Consider the following 19,871-nt stretch of genomic DNA (forward strand, 5'->3'; position numbering starts at 1 on the left):
GACATAGTGATGGAACCGGCGCACCCCCGCCACTATTGCGAGGGCCTCTTTGTCTATTTGTGCATAGTTCCGTTCTGCCGGGGAAAGAGTGCAGGAGAAGAAGGCCACTGGAACCTCTGCGCCGGTGGGCAATTGGTGGTAGAGGACGGTGCCAACCCCGTAGGGGGAAGTGTCGCAGGCCAGCACAAGAGGCAAGTGTTCGCTGTATTGGGCAAGCACTGCAGATGCTTGACAGCACGGAAGGCGGCAGCTTCCCTGCGGCCGCACAGCCAGGGTGCATTAGAGTCCAGGAGGCGATGGAGCGGTTCGGCCACGGACTTTTTGTGGGGCAGGAAAAATGCGTAAAAATTCAGGAGGCCTAAAAAGGCCTGTAACTCAGCTCTATTCTTCGGAGGAGGGGCCTCCACGATGGCTTTGGTTTTGGCAGCAGTCGGGTGGATGGCTTGGGCATCAACTAAGAACCCCAGGAACTCTACCTGGTGGACGGCGACATGGCACTTGTCTTTCTTGACCTTAAGGCCGACTTGCTGGAACCTACATAGGACAGCTCTTAGCCGTGCCATGAGCTCACCAAGGTTGGATGCAGAGACGTACGGGACGACGCCTCAGAGTCCTTGGAGCAGCCGCTCCATTAAGCTTTGAAAGAGTCCTGGGGCGATGCTGACCCAAACTGCAACGGGCGGCACTTGAAGGCGCCCCGGTGTGTGATGATGGTTTGAGCTTCAGCCACGGCATCGTTGACTACCAGCTGCTGGTAGGCTTGGGCGAGGTCCAGCTTTGCAAACATGGAGCCTTCGCCCAAGGTGTGGAGTAGGTGTTGTACCACCGGCACCGGGTATGCGTTGGATGGCAGGGCATGGTTGATCGAGCAACAGTAGTCAGCGCAGATCCTGACGCTGCCATCAGGCTTGATGGGCAAGACGATGGGGGTCTCCCAATGTGCATGGTCCACCGGCTCCAAGACCCCTTGAGCTACCAGCTTGTCAAGCTCAGCGTCTACCTTTGGTTTGAGGGCAATGGGCACCCTCCGAGGTTTCATTCTGATGGGAGGCACGGACAGGTCGAGGTTGAAGGACACCAGGGTGCCAGTGTATTGGCCCAGCTGGCCGTCGAACACTGCAGGGAACTCGTTGACAAGGCAGTCCAGATCTGAGTTCCCAACATGATGGATGCCACTGATTTGCAAGCCGAGGGACTGGAACCAGTCCAAGCCGAGAAGGCTGGGAAGCTTTCTCTCTACGATGATGAGTGGCAGCCGGCCTTCAAACCCCTTGAACTATACTCTAACTTTGCTAGTGCCGATCACAGGAATCAGGTTGCCCCGATAGTCTCTAAGAGTCAAATTGCAACTCTGTAATCAGCGCTTAGCAAGATGTGGAATGAGGCATTTGATGGTGCTCCACTACACGATAGAGGTTGCGGAGCCAGTGTCTAACTTCGTCTGGCATGGGCTTCCTTCAATGTTGACAGTCAGCTGGATCTTCTTTTTCAGGCTGTGGCATGACTGCCAGTTAATCAGGTCACAGTGAATTGCGTTCCGGAGAATGGCATGGCAATCGACTCTAGGTTTCTTAGGACCGTCTTGTCTGCCCTGGAACTGCTGTGACCTGTCAGCTTGGAGCTCTGAGGAGGACATGGGCTGGGCAGCCCGGCACACCCTGGCGATGTGGCCTTTTCTGCCGCAGCATTGGCAGAGGACTTGCCTGAATCTGCACTCAGCTCTCTCGTGGTTGCCTCCGCACCCACTACATGCAGATTTAGGGTCACCCCTGCGTCTTTGGAAGCTCTTTTTGTTCGCCTCGTAAAGGCGGTTAATGTCCTCCTCCCCATTGGGGTCTGAGTCTTCGCACCCATCCCCTTGGGGCAGGGCAGCCATGCTGAAAGTTCCTGAGGGGTGAACTCCGGCAGCCAGCTGGTTTTGTGTGATGGTGGCTAGAGAGGATGCAGCCAGCTCAGTGGCGCGAACTTCATCAAAAGCGGACTGGAACGACAGGTCAACCTTTGCCAGAAGGTGCCTCTGGAGCTTAAGGTCGCGAATGCCACAAACCAGACGGTTGAGAAGGGCCTTGTTGAGGTCCCTAAACTCGCAGTGAAGGGCTGCAGACCGTAGCGCAGCAACATAGTTATTAACGGATTCCCCTTCACTTTGATTCCGCTGATGGAAGGCGTGCCGGCGGGCAATTTTGGATGGCGATGGGGCATAATGGCTTTTCAACTTTGTCATCAGCGTTTGCCATGGGACTGCCTTGATGGGCTCGGGGGCTGTGAGAGCCCTTGCCGTATGGAACACATCCGTTCCGCAAACTGACAGGAAAAACGCGCATTTTCGTTCACCCGTCAACTCGGTGAGGTCGTGTGTGACCAAGAAACATTCAAAACGGGCCGTATAGGACTCCCACGTCTCGGAGCCTTGGTTGAATGGCGCAAAAGTTAACGTGGCCATTCCTGTCAGGCTGGCGGCGACATCTCATCACGACAGAGAAACTCGGTTCCTTAGTGACTCAGCTAGTGACCAGCTAGCTCACGCCTCAGTTCGGCGATCCCACCTTCGTCGCCAGTATTGTGTACTAGGACCATGGGTTGTGCCGGAATGACTGAGGCGGAAACAGGAATAAAGAGGCTAACAAGTTTATTCCTGAAAGTAACAAGCTAACAGTGTGGAACCGGCTTCAGACAGGAACAGCGGCTTTTCATCTGACAGCTCCCTTTTTATACTAGGAGCTGTCAGATGGCCAGCCAATCAGCTGTCGAGTAACTCCCACTTAAACACAACTTTATTGAGCATGCTCAGAACGTGACAAAAGTCATTCCACCTCCCCCATCACCCCTAATAAAATAATCCAATACAGGATAATCCAAAAATAGAGTTATCTTTAAACATTCTCGCTTCTTGGAAAGCATTCTTCCGTCAGTTCTTATATGCTCTATGTAAACTAACGTATAGAGTATGGAGAAGGGGGAAGGAAGGAAATACTAGGTTTTATTTCTGCTCACTTCTGAATGATTTCAGAGATCTTCCTTTGCCAACATCCAGTTGTGAATGTGGGCATTCATACTTCATCAGGTAGCAGAAGAAGCAACTATTATAAAAAGAAAAAAGGCAGGAAATTTGGTAAATTCCTCTATTTTGGACCAATCGTGCCCTGTTTTGGTGGCATCCCCCCTCTGATGGAAGAGCTCAGAATGATAATAGCATTGCTGACATATTATCCCCACAGTATATATTTTAAAATTTGTTATAAAGAGATCATATTCATGTTATGATAGTGGAAGGGCATACAACTTTATAAAAAGTAGATTTGCATTCAAATGTTTATATAGTAGGTTGTTATTGACTAATTACAGTAGTTTTAAAGCTTTAAAGTCTTATAAAAAGGTCCAAGTAGTATCTGCAGATAGACCCACAGTTTTGAAATTGACTAATAGAGAAACATAATACTTTTGGCAAGTATAATTTTTTAAAAAAAACCTTCATAAATGTATTTCTAAGCTGAAGAGAAATTTGATTTTTCAGGGGTAGAAGACCTGCAGCCAAATGTGAAGGAGGGTAACATTGCAATTCAGTATCTGGAGACCCATAGGGCACTTCCTTATAAATACTCATGCATGAACATGTGCACATATACATATATTTCCACAAGTGTCTTTAACATTGCCACAGAATTCTGCATAGTCAGTCTTCCGACAATAACTCTTGCAACTGATAATGTATGCTAAAATTGACATCCAGTAAGTCCTTCCATCCCCCCTCCCCGAAAATAAATGCTCAATTTAAACATACTGAAATGGTAACATAGTGTAATGGAGTCTCTGCAGAACTTGCATTTTGAGTCATGTCTGGTGTGGTAGACCCCTACTTTTATGGATCTGGGGTTTAGTACTTATTCTTATGCTGCTATGATCAGTACCTCAGTACTGTCTTTTAGTCCAATCCTTTCCACCCAGTGGGGGGATTACCCAGTGTCTACCATCTCAGCTATCTGTTGACAGTACATCCCATGCAGGGTCTTTTCTTGTCTTGCCAGGGCACTTCTGATTGATCTTCCACCCACATCTGCTGCTATGTAGGCATTCTCTCTTCTGCACTATATTCAGATTTCATCTATGACAGTGGCTTTGACATTCACTACAACATGACTGCCCCTTTTCCCCCTAGTGTATAGTCTCTAGATGTTGGACATGGGATGGAAACCTCCATACATTGTAAGGAGCTTCCAGGTTTTGGGCAGCTTCCATAACCTTTGGCCAGCTCTCTATACCAACAGGGTATTTGAGGACTGGCAGAGTATACATCTTGATAGCATGGATCTTGCGCTTCCCACTGAACTGGCCCCTCACAACTTGACTCATTCTTTGGTGGTATTTGGATGTTGCTGTCTATCTCATGGTTCCTATTTGACTGTGAGATACCAAAGTACTCGTAATTGCTCTGTGTGTCCACTATGTGACCCATTAGTGTGTGTGTGTGTGTGTATGTGTATACATATACATATATATTTGTTTTCGTAGATTTTCATGGGTACAGGTATGCAGGTCTTGGCGTATTCGGGTCTTTTCCCATGTAAGATTGAGAGTATCTTGGTGACATTTCGACGAGGTCCCACTCGCCATCTTCAGGCTGGTGCCTTTGGACATATTGACATAACACACAATACAATGGGAACAGTATGAAAACAAGTTGAAAAATCCTAATAAAGAAAGCGCAGAGCACTGCTTGGGAGGAATGCTGTTGACAGAATTCATTATCGGAATGAATGGGAGCATCCCAGTAGTATTAGACTTGTAATATATTGAATGTAGTACAGAAGTGGAATGCCCATTAGGGCAACACTTGATAAAAATATTTACTCTGTGTTTTATTACCATTTTACCTGTATTATCTTAAATTGATTTTACATTGCCTGAGAAACAGAACAAAAGAGGATGTAAATGCATGCTAGAAATATTCCCTGAACGTTGTTCCTTAAAAAATGCTGATTTAGAGATGGATATTGTAGAATTCATTTGAAATCTCAGATACTAAACAAAAGCAAAAACAGCAATAAAGTTTCTAACTAGCTTTTAACATTTTTGGCAGCTTATGCTATTTGTTATTTAAAAGCCAATACAACTTAGGTAGGTATAGATTTTAACAGAGGCTCAAATTTTAAGCATACTTTATTTATTTGATTTTAATGCTTAAATATCCTTTTCTTAATTATTCAGTGTGGTTTATAGAAATTAAAACACTGGGCTGAGTTCAGACTTCTACTGGATCCGTCAGGGAGAAAGGGAAGAGCTCAATCAGTTCTTGCCAATTTCTGCAAATGAGGGCACTAGCTATGTTAGGCCAAAACAGAATTAGGGAAATGGCAAACTCTCATATAGATTACGGAGCACAGGCATGGGAAGAAAGAAACTGGCAAAACTCAATTCCTCTCCCTTTTCTATCAGAGAGCATCCACTGCAATCCTGTGACTTCAGCCCTCCCACTCACCAAAAAATTACCCTGGCTCTAGTTAAACTAATAAGCGAATCTAAATGCATCAGTATTCATTCATTCAAATAAAACCATTCAAAGAAATCCGGAGCTAATAAGAACAAAATGTTGCATGACTATGTAAACTGTCACATTATTCAGAGCTATAAACAAAAAGGCACTGGAACACCTTCTCATCCCTGTCCCTCCTTCACATCCTTTCACTCACTGACCCTATTTATGCCTCTCTAAACAATGGAAGCCATGTCATGCAGGGCTTCAGTGTAAACAGCAAAATACCTATTACAGACAGCAACACAGCCTCCACTATCCAAAAGAGAAGTGTAACTGAAGAGTATTTCAGAAAACTTGAGCTTCAGAAGGGAGAGCAGAAAGATGGGTTGCATAAACTGCCTTACCAATCATTGTACTCTGTTCAAAAACTTTAATGCATTGATGATGCAATTCTGGGCACATTTACTCAGTTTAAAGCTTGGTTCCCAGATAAGCGTGTATGGGGTAAGTGAATAGAATGGAATATAAAACTCTGCATGTGTATTGAAAACTATCTTCTCCTATATGAAGTGGGATAACATCTTATTCTATAGGTGAGTCCTAAATCTTATTTGGGTAAAATCCGAAGCATTAACCACGAGCTTTGCTGTTTCTAATGAATTTAGAGGTGACACTAAGTTTTTATATCTGGTCAAAATACAGAAGATTATATTTCCTACATAGTATTTTGCTATCTAGTATTTTGTATTTGAGATACTACAGAGTATTTTATCATTACCTTCATCCTCATCATAATCACTATTTAAGATAATTTGGTCATGTTGTTGTTTGCCAGTTGGAGTAACTTAGTTTCTTCCCAAAATATAGTAATCCTCTAACCTTATTTTTACATACTTTTACTTTCATCTTCCAATAGTCTGCTCTACATCCCAAATCTGTTCTGATTAAACCTCACAAAGTCTCACAAAAGATAGCAGGCTGCCCAGGGCAAAAGTTCACTTTATGAATGGATGCCAGTTCTACCAGGTGATAGAACTGGATTGCAGTTCTTTGTTTTTAAATGAAAATAGTTCATAGCTTCAACACCTTTCTTTCATAATATTGAAACAATCAAAATTCAGGTGATTGTATTTTTCAATTTCACAACTTCATTCATCAATACGTCTTTTTTAGGCTTAACAGATAGGATCCTTTCAGAGCAGATACCAATGAGGCATTTTATCTCATGCAATTCATTATTCCCTACTCCACCCCAACAAAAATTGCCTTTGAAGTGTGTATGAGAGATTGTTGTATTTTTGTCTGCAACCGGAATGTCAAGTGACATAAAGGTTTTTTTCTTTGTAGAGTTTTGTTAAATGATAATGCCTTAGATGAACATAATAGAAGATACTTCTAAATATAAACAGTTTTCTTTTAAAAAATAATGATCAAATCAATTTCACAAACACTTCATATTTTTTCTTCAGGCAGAAAAGACAGGCCCTTCTCATTATTTATCTTAAGAGTATGATAGAGTTCTGTGGAGAAAAATACTGTCTGCTTCAGGAAAAATAATCATGGGATTTTTGGTCAAGCAGCAAAAGAAAGAAAAATCATTGTTTCAAAAATTATCCTATGTTCAAGAAAGAGAAAGTTTCTCAGAATATATAAGGAAAATAAAGACCTTATTTATTATTTAAGGTTACATTTTAAAGGGAAAAAAGTTCAAACACTATTAGTTGTAATATTCAGTTTGATGTTTCCATGAGGTGATTTTACAATTCCTATTGTGAGGCTTTCCTTATTTCATTTAGTTAAATGAGATATTGAGACTATGTCATTAAAAAAAAAGACCTAACTGAGAAGTAATGCCAAATTTTGGACAACTATGGGATTCAGGAATGACACTGGTACATGATGATGCATAGAAGTGTGGATAGCAGGTCTAATTATACATAATTATACTTTCTCATAGTTACTAGCATGTAGTAGAAGCAACGTGGAATAGAAGTAACTGACAGGCAAAAGATAATGGAGGAGAAAATAAACTAAACTGCATGGAAATCAAAACATTTTCAATGGTTTCCCATCTCTGCAAAATAGATAATATTAGCCTGTGGTATGCAATATCAGGTATCTAGTTTATGGAATTGACAAGTAACCCAGTTTTACTTTTTGTTCAAATAAATTATTCATCAAAAATGAGCAGGAAATTTATCTTGATTGTGCACAGTAGCAGCATACAAAGGTATCAATAATGAAAAGAGAGTAGCTCTGTAATGCTCATTATCCACCGTTTTCTCCTCTGCCTTCTAATAAATAACCACTTTCAAATGAAATATAAGAGCCTGACAGGAAGGGTTAAACAAGCTCTCTTCTGTTTGTTTGTTTGTTTGTTTGTTTGTTTGTTTGTTGGATTTATATGCTACCCTTCTCCCAAAGGACTCAGGGTACAACATTTTTTAAAAAACCACATATTACAAAAGTTAAAAAGGAAATTAGATAGAGTATCCAAAAACAAACCCAATTAATATTAACAATAACATTTTAAAAATTAGATTAAAATTAACAATTAAATCAATCATTTATTTTATTTTGTTTAGGCCAGGCCGGCTTGCTTGAAAAGCCAACTTTTTAGGGCATGTCAGAAGGATCAGAGGTCGGGGATTATGCGAAGCTCTGGGGGCAGCTCATTCCAGAGGGAAGGCACTCCCACAGAGAAGGCTCTCCCCCCCCCCCGAGGGTTGCTAGCCAACACTGTCTGGCCGACAGCACCCTGAAGAGGCCACCTCTGTGGGATCGCACTGGACGGTGGGAGGCTACCGGTGGCAGTAGGTGGTCTCGCAGGTACCCTGGGCCTGTCTTATCTGTGGATCAGGCAAATGGTCGGAAGGTTCCACCCATTCTACAGCATTTTATTCTGAGCAGACCTACTGTATGTAAAGTTATGCAATACAGCGGAATCATTAGATGTTATGAAAATACATGATTTGGGGATGGGCAGGAGATTATCCAAAGCAGCCTGCTAGGCTGGATTAATCCAATTTTCAACATTTAGAGAAGTGTGGATTCTAATTGGAAACCAAAACCCCTACTTTTCCACATACTGATATCCAGTTTTCCAAAAAGACTAGGTGCAATTTATCATCAACTACGTAAGTGAAAAAATAAAAGATATCTGACTTGTAGTATTGTTTAATTGACTTCTAGTATTTAGAATTTTTTTGTTAACCACAGAATATTTTTTGGAAATGAAAAAAAGAACCCTTGAAAATGTTAACCTTCCCTCTCAGCTGTTATGAAATGTATTCAATATTAATTGTTTACTCCTACCAATAATTTCTGAAACATCTAACAGTGATAATTGTTAAATTACCATGATAAATAGCATGGATTATGAGTTCATATTGATTGATTGATTAAACAAATAGAAGTATCTTGAAGATTTAACATGGGAACAACTTGGAAATTACTCCACCATGTTTTTATTTTATCTTTTTTAATTAGAAACAAGCTTGGTTAGTTCTTCTGATCAGGAATTAGGTGTGAAATGAAATACCTTGAGTTATATAGTTATACAATTGATCCCACCATCCAACTATCACAATTTCCTTCCAGATCAGTGAGTAAGCAACAGCAGTTCCATAAATTTATATTTCCATGTAGAGAACCTGATCAGAGTTAAAGAAGCATAAAAGAGTTGTACATGTTGTACAATTTTTCTGTTATGGCCAAGGGTAAATAATTTGGTGGTAAATTTTAATGTCTGATTAGGGTATTCTATATTTGTTTTTATTTTAATAAAAGAGGCATAGCTGCCTTTTCAAAGTAGCAATTTTTAAAGAGTCTTAAAATGGAAAATGTTTTATGGTAAAACATACAATAATTTTATAAAAGAACATATTTATGAATGCTTAATGATTATAAGCCTGAGCTGTATATAGGTCTTGTAATATCTCTATTGTCCAAATTCCTACCAAGATCATTTTCAAATATATATTAGACAACCAATGCCCCATTTCCATTGAGGATGGAATATGGGGGATCATAGGTTAGAAAGCGTGCTTGAGGGTGCTTGGGAATATACAAGAGGCCCTAGTTCAGGGATGGTGATGGTGATGTGGGTGGGGAAGGCATATGTGAGGGGAGAAGGATTCACAGGAGTTCATTTCTCCCCCTTCCTCCCTCCTTCCCTATATCCCTTCTTTTTTCAGTAGGCAGATAAATGGTTGCTGCTGGGTGGGGGAGGGAAGAAGGAATTGCAAGTCTGGCTGGGAAACTGTCATGGACATTTAAAATGAAGATCACATGACCACAGAATCAGTGCAGCAGCCAATAGCCTGAAGCATCCAAATTTGATTTCCTCAGGAGTTGAGGTACCTTGATTTACAAAATTACAACGGCTTCATTTCATCCAGTTAAAGGTCATAATAATAAGAGTTTTAGTAGCATATAGGTACCGTAATTAAGAACTCAAGATTTCAAGTATTGTTTGCAAGAGAAGGCTTCTTTTCATCTATTGTGGAGAACCCATCTTTGTTTTCTCCAAACAGTCATTAGGAATGGAGTATGCCCTTTTGTGTATTTTAATATAGTTTCACGCACAACTGTGGACAAATCAAAATGGATACAAAGTAAAAAACAACCAAACATTTACTAACATTTACTGAAACGTTCATACCTGTTTTGCTATTTCTTCATTTAAATATATAATGCATAGCTTATTTATGCTTTTTATTCTTTTTAACTCAAGGAAAGAAATGATACTAGGTGACATGTTATTTCAATACGCAGAAAAATAAAAATCCTTAATCATGTAAATTATGAAAAGAATGTCATATGAGTAGACCATACTTTGAGCATCTATTTGTTAGCTTTATATCCAGCCTTTTTTCCAAGGAGCTTAAGATAAAGTTTACAGCATTTTCTCTTATAAATTTTCCCTTAACAATCATATGGGAGACGTTACTGTCATACAATCAGAAGTGAGAGTCCTTGGATAAAGGAAGACTTGAAAGTGGGCTGCCCCATCTTCAAATCTTACAAATGTTAATTATTACTTTGTTCTTACCTCTGGATGTGAGTTGAACATGTGTGCAGGAATACAAAAGTGAAAATAATCTCATCTACCACTAGAGCCTATCGTTTTCTGGTGATAGTAGTCATTTCTCATTTGGAGAAATATGTGAACATATTATGGAAATGGATGGGAAAAGCATATAAAATTGCTAATATTAAAGCATAGGGCATTGTTGCATTCTTTGTTCTTCCCTGTCCTCCATAGTGGCTGCTTGAGCATTTGGAAAATAAGCTAAACATCTGAAGTTAGTCAAAGTCCATGAGTCAAAATCCAGATAATAATGATTTTCAGTCACTTCAGTAGGCCAGATTTGATCTGAACCAATGACCGAAAGGTTAAAGGCTCCATATACTATTACCAAACTTCTGAACAATCAATTCACAGGATACACTATGTATCTGATATCCTGCAAGGTGGCTCTTATCAGCAAGAAGAGGCACTGATTCACACTAAAAGTGCATTAGTAAAATAATGATTTATACATGAGAACCTCTGAACCAAACTCTATTGCTGGCAGCTGAGATTAGTAATAGGGTTAGATGAAGTCTCACGAAGTTGATCTGAGTGTTTAATATATCAAGTTAATTATGCTTGATATATTGAAAGTTGTTTTATTCTTTTTGCATACCATTGCAATAGCTGTTCCAAGTCTTTACAAAATCATTACCATATTTGTAGTGAAGATAATCCCAAAACTATCTAGATTTTTAGGAAAACTGAAATATTTCTATTAATATCAAACTTAGATGAGGTAATCGGAGTGCTTCCTGAAATAGTTAACAAAATTATTTCAAGTAAACATCTCATTTCTGTATCTGTCAAAAGCTTTTCAGAATTCATAATACAGAAATAAGGAACTGTACAAAGGTTGAGGTGGACAAAAGTAGAAATTAATCAGAGATTGAAAAGAATATGACATGATTTGTTTCAGCTCAAAAATGGTGGGTTGTCTTTGTTTTTTTCATAAACAATTGGAATGGCTACTTTATTTCACTGACATGAAAGAACAATATTTCTATAATTCTATTTTTAACATTTTTAAGGAACAAGCATAAGATGTAATTGAGTTTATTTTAAAACTTATAATTAATTGCACATCTTTTGTAATCATCTGCCCATATGTGTATTGAAGGTTGCATTATATAACTTTTTTATTCCAGTGACAGCAGGATGCAGATGTTAATCTGCTTTGCAAATGAAATAACCTTGAATAGTAAAGTAAAAGTTATTTGAGAGAGTCTTCCTATGGTGTTTGTTTAACAATTGTTTCACAAGCATTTTAGAGTCACTTCTATGCCTGACATTTTATATGTAGAGCAGAATTTTCTTCTCAAAGGCTTGTTACAAAAATGAAAAATTATGGCTAGGAAATAAAATTATTAATACCTGGATAATTATTCAAAAAGAAATAGCACAATACATACAATTATCCTCACAGCACCTATTTATTTCGCTATATGTCACTTCAATTAAGCAAAGGAAAAACACATTATCTTCAGTATCTGTAAATCTCTTGTCAAACTCAAAAAATAAAGTTGTTGATTTTTAGTCATGAACCCATTTTCTCTACCACTATCATGCTTGGAGAGATAAAGGCCTCCTTTTTATCCTTGGAAAGCCAGAAGACATATTATTATAGAAACTAAGCAAAGTGTTGAAAAGAATATGATGCCATTCAAAACTTAGCCTGCACAAAAGCTACAATTTATTAAATAACTTTTTACTTCAAGTTAAATATTAAATCTTTGTCCTTTTTCACGACTGATAATTTTAATCTAGATAATTCAGAATGATTTGTTACTTAATTTAATACTGTGAATTTTTTTATGAAATATATTTTACTCTTATTTCAATACATTTTATTGGTTAATGTCATATTACACTGGTAAACAGAACTGATACAGAAGGAGCTTACAATCATTTTGTTTGAGACATCAATATAATTACTAACCTAGAATCAGACATTCAGTTTTTCCCCTGAAAGTAGACATGAACTTCTTACCTTTCTACTCTTAAACTCTATCAGCAGTAAGCGCTGATTTCACCATATAGGTCTTATCATTTTGAAAAATCTTTCCTACATGTATAATCTTAAATCATGTCATAAATGCTGGACCCAGTAATTTTTACGAACATGTATCAGTAACAGGACAGTGCAACCTTGGGGCAATCATACTCTCTCAACCCAACTTACCTCAAAGTTTTTATTGTTATGAATGTAAGAGGAGAATCACTGTATATGCCATTTTGAACTCCTACATCAAAGGCAACATATAACACAAAATATATAAAACATATAAACATATAAATAAATTATAACGACACACCTTTCTCACTTTACGATAAATTACTTTTGAAGTAGATAGTCCTAGACACTCCTAAACATTCATATTACGAATAATTAACTGTTGTAAGCTCTTTATTAATATCCTTTCTAGGCTAGGGCAAGGTATGTTTAAAACACATCTATGTAATTGGGAATAACTGAAAAATTATAGTTTTCTTCAACTAACTATTCTGCAGAAAAGACCATAGGATAAGAATCAGGATCCAAATAATAAATTCAGTTGTACAAATGTTTGGTCGCTGGAGCAGCATCAAAACCATCCTTGGTCCTGATACAGCAAGTTTTATACCCTCAGTGCAGCACAATATGGACTGAAGTTATGTTAAGAGTGTTGAGAGACACAGTGTGGATAGTGCAAGGTAGATGCATAGAGCAGATCATTTACATGCCATTCTGATCTATTCAATTTCAAAATAACTGATGAAATCAGTTTGCAAGATTGAACTGCCAATAAGTGAGCTAACTGTAGGGTTCGGATTTACAAATTAAACTTTTAATTTAAAAAAAATGATGTGACTTCAGATGGCACCGTATTTTTACAGTTTATTTTTCCAAAGATTCTTTCACCAGGCCAATCTGTAAAAGTTCCTCCTAATAGGTTTTCTTTTGCGTGAATAGAGATGTTCCATTGCATAGATCTCTATTAATAACTATAGTTTAACAAAATACCTTATTCTCTTCTTTGCTGTATGTGTACAAATCTTTAATTGAGTTTGATTGTTACTTTAGCTGAGAGACCCACATTGAATAAAGTTTTAGTGGGGTATATTTAACGGGAAGTTTCAGTCAATAAATGAACTTGAATTTCCGATGGCTGACCTCACTCTCCCAACATAGCCTGATAGCAAGAACACTGAACTGAATAATTATGTAATGCAAAAATAAACACTGCTCCAACATACAAGTTCAGCTTTAAAAAATAATTTGGATTTAAAGCATAATAATAATTAATAAAAAATAGATACAGTTTTTGGAGTTTGGAGTTTACTCAATTTGTAGGCCGCCCTATTCCCCGAAGGGACTCAGGGCGGCTGAACAAAAGCCAAGGGAGGGGAAATTACAAAAAGTAAGACAAAACAATCAGACAATACGAACAATTTAAAAGCACAACAGACACAGCAAATTCGAGTGGGGGGGGGGAACTCAACCCCAGGCTTGCTGGGACAGCCAGGTCTTCACGGCCATCCGGAAGGCCCAAAGGGTGGAGAGGGTCCGAATCTCCACGGGGAGCTCGTTCCAAAGGGCCGGAGCAGCCACAGAGAAGGTCCTTCTCCGAGTAGTCGCCAGCCGACATTGGCCGGCAGATGGAATACGGAGGAGGCCTAATCTGTGGGATCGAATGGTTCTGTGGGAGGTAATCGGCAGAAGGCGGTCTCTCAAGTACCCAGGTCCTATACCATGTAGGGCTTTATAAGTAATAACTAGCACCCTGAAGCGTATCCGGAGACCAATAGGTAGCCAGTGCAGCTCGTGGAGGATAGATGTAACATGGGTGTACCGGGGTGCACCCACAATCGCTTGCGCGGCTGCATTCTGGACCAGCTGGAGTCTCCAAACACTCTTCAAGGGCTGCCCCAGTAGTCCAGTCTTGAGGTCATGAGGACATGAGTGACTGTTGTAAGATCCTCCCGGTTCAGGTAGGGACACAATTGGTGCACCAGGCAGACCTGGGCAAACGCCCCCCTGGTCACAGCCGACAACTGATGATCTAAAGTCAGCTGTGGGTCCAGGAGGACTCCCAAATTGCGCACCCTGTCTGAGGGGCGTATAATTTCACCCCCCAGCCTGAGAGATGGAATACTAAGCCAATTTGTGGGAGGAAAAAACACAAGCCACTCGGTCTTGTCAGGATTGAGAGCCAGTCTGTTCACCCCCATCCAGACCATCACATCCTCCAGGCACTGGCACGTCATGTCAACTGCTTCACTGAGTTGGCACGGGACGGACAGATACAATTGAGTATTGTCCGCGTATTGATGGTATCCTATCCTGTGCCGTCGGATGATCTCTCCCAGCGGCTTCATGTAAATGTTGAACAGGAGGGGGGACAGGATCAACCCCTGCAGCACCCCATAATTAAGGGGCCTAGGGGTCGACCTCTGTCCTCCAACCAACACCGACTGCGACCTGCCCAAGAAGTAGGAGGAGAACCACCGAAGAACGGTGCCTCCCACCCCCACCTCTCGCAACCGCCGCAGCAGGATACCATGGTCGATGGTATCGAAGGCCACTGAGAGGTCCAGGAGAACCAGAACGGAGGCACGGCCCCCATCTCTGGCTCTCCAGAGATCATCGGTCAGTGCGACCAAAGCAGTTTCCGTGTTGTAGCCAGGCCTGAAACCAGATTAGAAGGCGTCTAGATAATTGGTTTCCTCCAAGGACCGACGGAGCTGAGAGGCCACCACTTTCTCAACAACCTTCCCAACAAAGGGGAGGTTGGAGACTGGACGATAGTTATTCAAAACGGCTGGATCCAAGGACGGTCTCTTCAGTAGGGGTCTCACCACCGCCTCCTTTAAAGGGGGGGAAAGACCCTTCCCGGGGAGACGCGGTCACAATCGCCTGGATCCAGCCCCGTGTCACCTCCCTGCTGTTCGCGACCAGCCAGGAGGGACACGGGTCCAGTACACAAGTGGAGGCACTCACTGCTCCAATGGCCTTGTCCACTTCCTCAGGGGTAACAGACTGAAAATCAATCAAACGATGGCGCTCAAGACCCTCCCTCGGTAGGTTAGTAGTTAGTAAGTGGTTAGTACTAGATAGGTCAAGAATTAGGATTCAATTATGGGAACTGCATCATAGATTTTACATTGACTATACTTCATTTAACATTATCTGAAAATGTCACCTATAAGGCATAAGAAACACATTATGTCTTTGTTTATAGAGTCAAGCAAAAAACTGAATCTTTTTTATTACTGAATACCTGATCTTAAGCTTTCAGCTCTATTACAATGTATTTTCTTCTTTGATATACTTGTATATTATTATCTATATTCTCAGGTGATCCTAAATCAGCCATTTCATTTGCTAACAAAATATAAAGTAACAGTGTTCAGTCTTGGACTCCCAGCAGCTTATTGATCTATTCATGTCTTCCTGGCACTAATACTGAAAATGACAAATGAATGTAGTTGCCTTTATTATATGAATAGAACACCCCATTTAACAATGGATATAGCAAAAGTGTGTATATTTCTAAATTCCCTAATATATTAAGGTTTATCATATATGATAACGTAAGATAAAAAGAGCAAATTATATGAGAAAAAAGAAAGAGGGGTTTGCATTATTACTAGACCTTTTCTCTAAAATAACTGATAATCTCCTAGTGAAGAGGTAAAATTGGCATTGTACAGTCCTGCTGTGTTTTTAATATAATGTGCAGATTCATTGCCTAGTGCTTATTTTATGTGCCTTTTGCAACTCTTCTCAGAGCAGATGTGGCTAATATCTGATTGATTCTGGTCTGAGGGTATTGCATCAGTTAGTTTAATTTCCGTTTTTACTTTTATTAGAGAATAATTTTAGTTTAAAAAGATCAATTTGTTTTATATGCAAAAGGTGATGTTGTTTTTCTACCATGTTTTATTAGCATCTGCTATTTGTCTATTTGTATGTGGTGTGTGAGAGAAAGAAAGACGGTAGAATTTTCTTTCCCCCAATTTGAGGTACAGTTAAATCCTGGGGTTAAGAATTAATTCCATTCCTGATTCTGTCCTCAAGGTGAATTTGTATGTAAAGTAGAATGGGTTATTTTGTCAAATGTTTGTCTTGCTATGTAGCAGAGAAAAATGGGAGTTCAATGTGACTGAAAATGGACGATACTGTTCTTCTGCAAGCCAAGGAACCACTGAACCCACACAGTCCTTTCATAAACCACTGAAACAGGTTGCACAATATACTAAAAATGCACACACTACTTCATGATGCAACTTCAGTGATTCTTCTGTTTGCTGGGGGAAAGCACTGTTTGCCATTTTGGTCAGATCTCATTGCCAATCAGTTATCTGCACGCAGCCTGTCCATAATTTGGAGTGGTTTGTAAGCCAGAGGTTTATAACTTGGGGACTTCCTGTATAAAAGTTCCCAATACAAAAGGCTATTAAAAGAGACAATACATTTCTTTATGTTAATTGGACAATAGAGGTCACTTTCATGCCACTGAAATAGCTGATACATATTTCAATCTGTGCATAAACATTTGATAGACCAGTATTTCCGGCTCAGAGAATGTGTTTAATTTATATGAAATACAGTCCCTTGCATAGTGTGGTATATTTGTGAATATATATATGGACTGGTTTGGAATGTCAGTTTTTCAAACCTGTAATGTAAAAGAAATAATAGCAACATTTCAATATGCAAGGATATTTAATTCAAATCTGATTTTACAAACTAAAAGAAACTAGGTATGCTTAAGAACATTGAATTGATATTTTTGTCTTATACTCAAATGTTTCAATGATATTAGAAAGGCTTAACCTATCGGTCTTATCCAAAATTTCTATCTGTAAATTCATATGTAATGAAGTTCACGAAAGATAAATATTTAGCTTTCTTGGCAAAGATGTCCTTAAAAATAATTGCTAAAGAATGGAAATGTAAATTACTCTGAAAACTTCAAACATACTTTACACATACAGATTCCAGAATCAGCTACTTAAAATGTAAATGGTGTTTTGCAAATTGAGTCCTGGTTGTCTGAGCTGAATCATTAAAGCTATGATTTATCCCAAAATTGACTTTATTATTGCATTTAATTATAATAGAGGATTAAGCCCAAAAGTATTTGACAATCTATTTCTTTTCTTACTATGAATGTTAGATAGCCAGTAATTGACCATTTATAGTATGGTTACCATTTTTATTTGTTTTTGTAAAGATTGTGTTTCTAATTCTTATTCTCCTGTTCTTAAATTGTTACAGAAATTGAAGCAACCTGAGGAAATGAAAAAAAAAAGAGTCTCCAAAAAAAAGGATGTCTAAAGTTTTCTTTGAACTCTCATTAAATTTAATAGCAACTGATACATTTTGTTGGGTAGGGGGGACAACAGTACAAACAAGGTTGAAGGACAAGAAGAAAATGGAAATAATGAAGAAATGTCTCTAAATAGTTCTTGAGATAGAGAACATACAGAACCTTTGAGAGTTTCTTTATATGATAGCTTCTCATCCAGTGCAAGCTCATACAATGTTTAAAGATATTCTACAGCAATGAAGCACTTAACGGAAGAACTAAAAAAGATCAGTAAATATATTGAGAGTTGATAAGACTCATCATAGCATCTATCCTGGTGTGATCATACAATGAAGAGAGGAGACTGCATCCTTGTGAAAAGAAAGAAAACACAATACCTGTAACAGTTATAACTTTTAAAGTCTTAATTTGCACTTTCATGAATAATTGTACAGAAGTTGTAAAAATATTCTTTGACAAATAAAAATATATTTGTAGAAAAACATGATAGCAATAAACACTAATTTGTGCCATGCTTCTGAAATGGCACATTACTAACTTTAAATACTGGTCTTAATATTAACAAAATTAGTGATCATATTTATAAAATAAAGTTTTATAAGCATTCTAGTCTTAAAATATTGATGCAGCTGAATTGCTTTGTTTGCCAAAATTGAACTTGCCAAACTACATTAAAACCACTTGGATTACACTCTACAACATAAAAATGCTGTTTTAAACCAAGTTTTTTTTTCTGAATTCAAACATTTCCAAAAGATGCTCCATCTATAGTCTTCTACCATTGTTATATCTTATGCTGATTTAACATGTTTTCATATTTTATCTTAATGTTATTTCAGAATCATGGAGAAAAGGCCATTTAGATTTGTAATTTACATGTTAAATTTTTGTAATAAGGAAAAAATGGTGCTAGCAAAGAAATTTGTGAAGTTTTTTTTCCTACAAAGACTGTTTATATGTGAGGGAAATGTCTATTTCAAAGGTGGAGTGTTATTTTTTCTAGACGTGGAGTATTTATAACAACTTTTGTACAGCAATCTGTAATCTAGCTATGTTTGTGATACCTAGTCATTTTACTATGTTTATAGCAAATTCCTATTCATTTTTCCTCAAAGTATGATGTACTATCAATGTTATGTTATTAATACCTTTGTGCAATGTTACATTTTATGTTGTTTTCAAATATACAGTGCTGTCAGGGTGGACTTCATTCTCTCAGACTTTTATAAAATTTATTTTGGAATTTATTTCTAAATAAAAGTCATATCACATCTGGATATTCTAACATATGGCAAAATAGTCATTTCAACAAAGATTAATCCAAAGAAATTGGTTAAATTTAATTACATATTTTAAAAAGCAATCTAGAAGTAGACTAAAAATAGTTTTGATTTGTGTCACATGTAGGAAAGCAACCTAGAAAAATGTAGCAATGTTTCCATAGGTTGAAAAGTAATGGTGATAATTCTTCATCCATTTCCATTCTCCAACCACACAATTTTAAATGCTTCAGGACAAAGGAATGTGCAGATAGTTTGGTGAACTTGCTACATGGAAACATTTGATGCTAAATTCAAAGCTCTTTAGCATCTGCATCCTCTTGGGAGGAAAATGATCAGTGTTGAAAACAAAAATCTCTTAAAGACGAGGTAGGTAAAGCCAATCAGCTTTGGAGTACAAGTTACAATGCATATTTTAAAAACATAACACTCTTGTGCAAAATGGACTGTAGGGTGCTGTCAGCCAAGTCAAGTACCTACCATAATCAGTCAAACAAAACTGTACCAATTTCATCTTTTCTTCCTTAAGGATTTTATGTCAAAAGAAAGAAACGATAAAGAACCAATGAGAAAAAACAAGGTTTTTAACTAAATGTCTTGGTGCCCATAAAAACAAGGACTGAGGCACACTAAGCCTTCTCTGGAATCTCCTACAGAAATCTGTTTTTGCCCTACTAAGCACATTTCACAACTCACAACTCTGGTACATTTCTTTGTCCCTCTCCCCC

At 38.6% G+C, this 19,871-nt stretch overlaps 1 protein-coding gene across 4 annotated transcripts in view; it reads left to right on the forward strand.

Annotated features, from left to right (window-relative positions):
• The window catches only part of NCKAP5 (NCK associated protein 5), a 615,409-nt gene extending 596,258 nt beyond the window's left edge, over positions 1 to 19,151 (forward strand). For 2 of the 4 annotated variants that reach the window (XM_087711234.1, XM_014075806.2), the window contains one exon: positions 17,812 to 19,150. In XM_087711234.1, coding sequence (XP_087567360.1) covers positions 17,812 to 17,828 — 17 coding nt within the window. In that variant the 3' untranslated portion in view covers positions 17,829 to 19,150. Of the gene's footprint in view, positions 1 to 17,811 lie in introns of all 4 variants that reach the window. The other 2 variants (XM_014075805.2, XM_087711247.1) reach the window with 2 other exon arrangements.
• The last annotated feature ends 720 nt before the right edge of the window (positions 19,152 to 19,871 follow it).

The sequence above is a fragment of the Thamnophis sirtalis genome, unplaced genomic scaffold (assembly GCF_051295495.1).
Source record: "Thamnophis sirtalis isolate CommonGarterSnake01/CBP01778 unplaced genomic scaffold, rThaSir2_p1.2 scaffold_1, whole genome shotgun sequence".
Lineage (NCBI taxonomy): Eukaryota > Metazoa > Chordata > Lepidosauria > Squamata > Natricidae > Thamnophis > Thamnophis sirtalis.